Genomic DNA, 1,916 nt, shown 5'->3' with positions numbered 1-1,916 from the left:
CTAACAAGACAAATAATCTTACACATTCTGAAAACAAGATGATTATTCTTACACAATCAGTTCTTGTTTAGTAAATCAGTCTGAAAACAAGATCAAAAAGACTTTTTGGCTGATATAAGAGTTTAAAACATGGTAAGATGGACAGTTTTTGCAGTGGTATAGCCGCAGCAGCACTGGACTGGTAGTGGGAGGGGGACGGTGTTGTGTAACAGTTTTTAAATTGAAACTAGTTTAAAATGAGTGTGTCAGAACTCACCAGTCTCTCCATCTCCTGCTCTCGGAGTCTCTCCTCTCTCTGACGTCGGTGGTACTCCAGCAGCTCGTCTTCATTGTCGCTGATTTCTGTGATGCTGTTCTTTCTCTCTCTCATTCCTGGGTGGGGTCTCCCTGAAGACGTCTTCCTCTGGGTCCTGGGGCTGGCTACAGGGGATGAACCAGGCAGGGAGCCCAGACTGTAGGCAGGTGACAGAGGGTTTCCACTGCTTCCCTTGCGTACGCCCACACCACTGTTCACCTCCATCATCACAGAGGTAGGAGATGGACTGCGGGCCCTCATCCCTCGGCTGCAGGATGCTTCCTCTGCTGTGGATCCAGTTTTGCGGCGAAGCCTGGGACTCTCTGGGACAAACCTGCCCAGACTTGAGGGGCTCTCTGGGGTTCTCAGCGTAGGGATTGTTCCTGGAAGAGCTCCTGGAAGAACTGGAACCCCTCTTCGAGCTAAGGAGGGACTGAGAGGAGGCAGCTCTCTCATACTACTGCTTCCTGCACCGCCACCATTCAACTCCAAGTTCCTCCTGGCCAGGCGGGGGCTCTCGGGGGTCTGCAGCAAACGAGGATGCTGCTGGAGTGGAGATCCTTGGATGATATGAACAATGGGGTCGAGGGGAGGCTGAAAGGCTCTGCTGGGTGGAGACAGCTGCCTGGAGGGGCTGGAATTCAGGGAGCGATCTGCTGGAGGGGCCTGCTCCCTGAAAGGACTGGCAGGCCTTTCCTGGAGCACCGAGGTAGTCTTGGTCCTGGGACTGGACAGAGCCGGGAATTTGGGAATGACTCTGGGACTGCTTGGCACAACATTTCTACCACTGAGAGACTCACTGGAGGACAACAGAGAGATCTGCAGAGGGCTCTCAGACTCCTGGTTGAGTCCTCTGAGGTTTGGTTTGGGGCTTGGAGGAGCTTCTGCTGAGATCTTCCTCTGCAGCCTGGGGCTTTCCTGGACCTTTGGGCCCATGCCAGTGCTGCTATAGTTAGGCAGTATGGTCCGTGGGTGAAGTGGAGGCTGGGTGGTAAAGTTGTAGCTGGAAGAGCGTGTAGGCACTGGTGGCAGAGAAGAGCTCTGGTCCTGGGGTCCTCCACCAGGAGACGGGCTGGTAAAGCTCCCACTGCTGGCTGCTGAGGGGGAGGAGAGGGGGGAGAAAGGAGGTGATGCATTTTCATAGCTGGAGCCCACAGACATGGCCCCCGGGCTGGTAGGAGGGGATAGCAGATGCCTCCCCCCTCCATTGACTACAGGTGACAGGGAGGAGTGGGAACTGGACTGGACTCCAGGAGGTTTTTTAGCCTCTGATGAACAGGGCTCAGGATCTTGGTCATCCAGGACTAAAGAATCCATGATCTCCTGGAGGTCCTTCTCAATGGAGCTGACGATCGCACTGTGCTCAGACTGGACTCTTTCTCCAGGAGTCGGGGGAGACTGGAATGGCCTGGCCCGGTGATTCCCATTGAGCAAACTCTCAGTGTCTGCTGGGTCAAAGAGACAGAGAGCAAACATGAACTCTGAGGTACACAACCGCTGTACTTCTTTCACTTTACTTCAAACTAACTCTGAGGTACACAACCGCTGTACTTCTTTCACTTACTTCAAACTAACTCTGAGGTACACAACCGCTGTACTTCTTTCACTTTACAGACTTCAA

The 1,916-nt window shown here is 53.4% G+C and overlaps 1 protein-coding gene across 2 annotated transcripts in view; it reads right to left on the bottom strand.

Moving 5' to 3' along the window:
• LOC106535598 (pleckstrin homology-like domain family B member 1) overlaps positions 1–1,743 on the bottom strand; it is a gene marked incomplete at both ends in the record, with an annotated part of 5,124 nt that extends 3,381 nt beyond the window's left edge. For both annotated transcript variants that reach the window (XM_014032639.1, XM_014032640.1), the window contains 1 exon segment: positions 257–1,743. In XM_014032639.1, the coding sequence (XP_013888093.1) occupies positions 257–1,743 (1,487 nt within the window).
• Between the last annotated feature and the right edge of the window lie 173 nt (positions 1,744–1,916).

Source organism: Austrofundulus limnaeus, unplaced genomic scaffold (assembly GCF_001266775.1).
Source record: "Austrofundulus limnaeus strain Quisiro unplaced genomic scaffold, Austrofundulus_limnaeus-1.0 Scaffold1502, whole genome shotgun sequence".
Lineage (NCBI taxonomy): Eukaryota > Metazoa > Chordata > Actinopteri > Cyprinodontiformes > Rivulidae > Austrofundulus > Austrofundulus limnaeus.
Note: the sequence above shows the minus strand (reverse complement) of the source record. Positions and strands in the feature narration are given on the sequence as shown.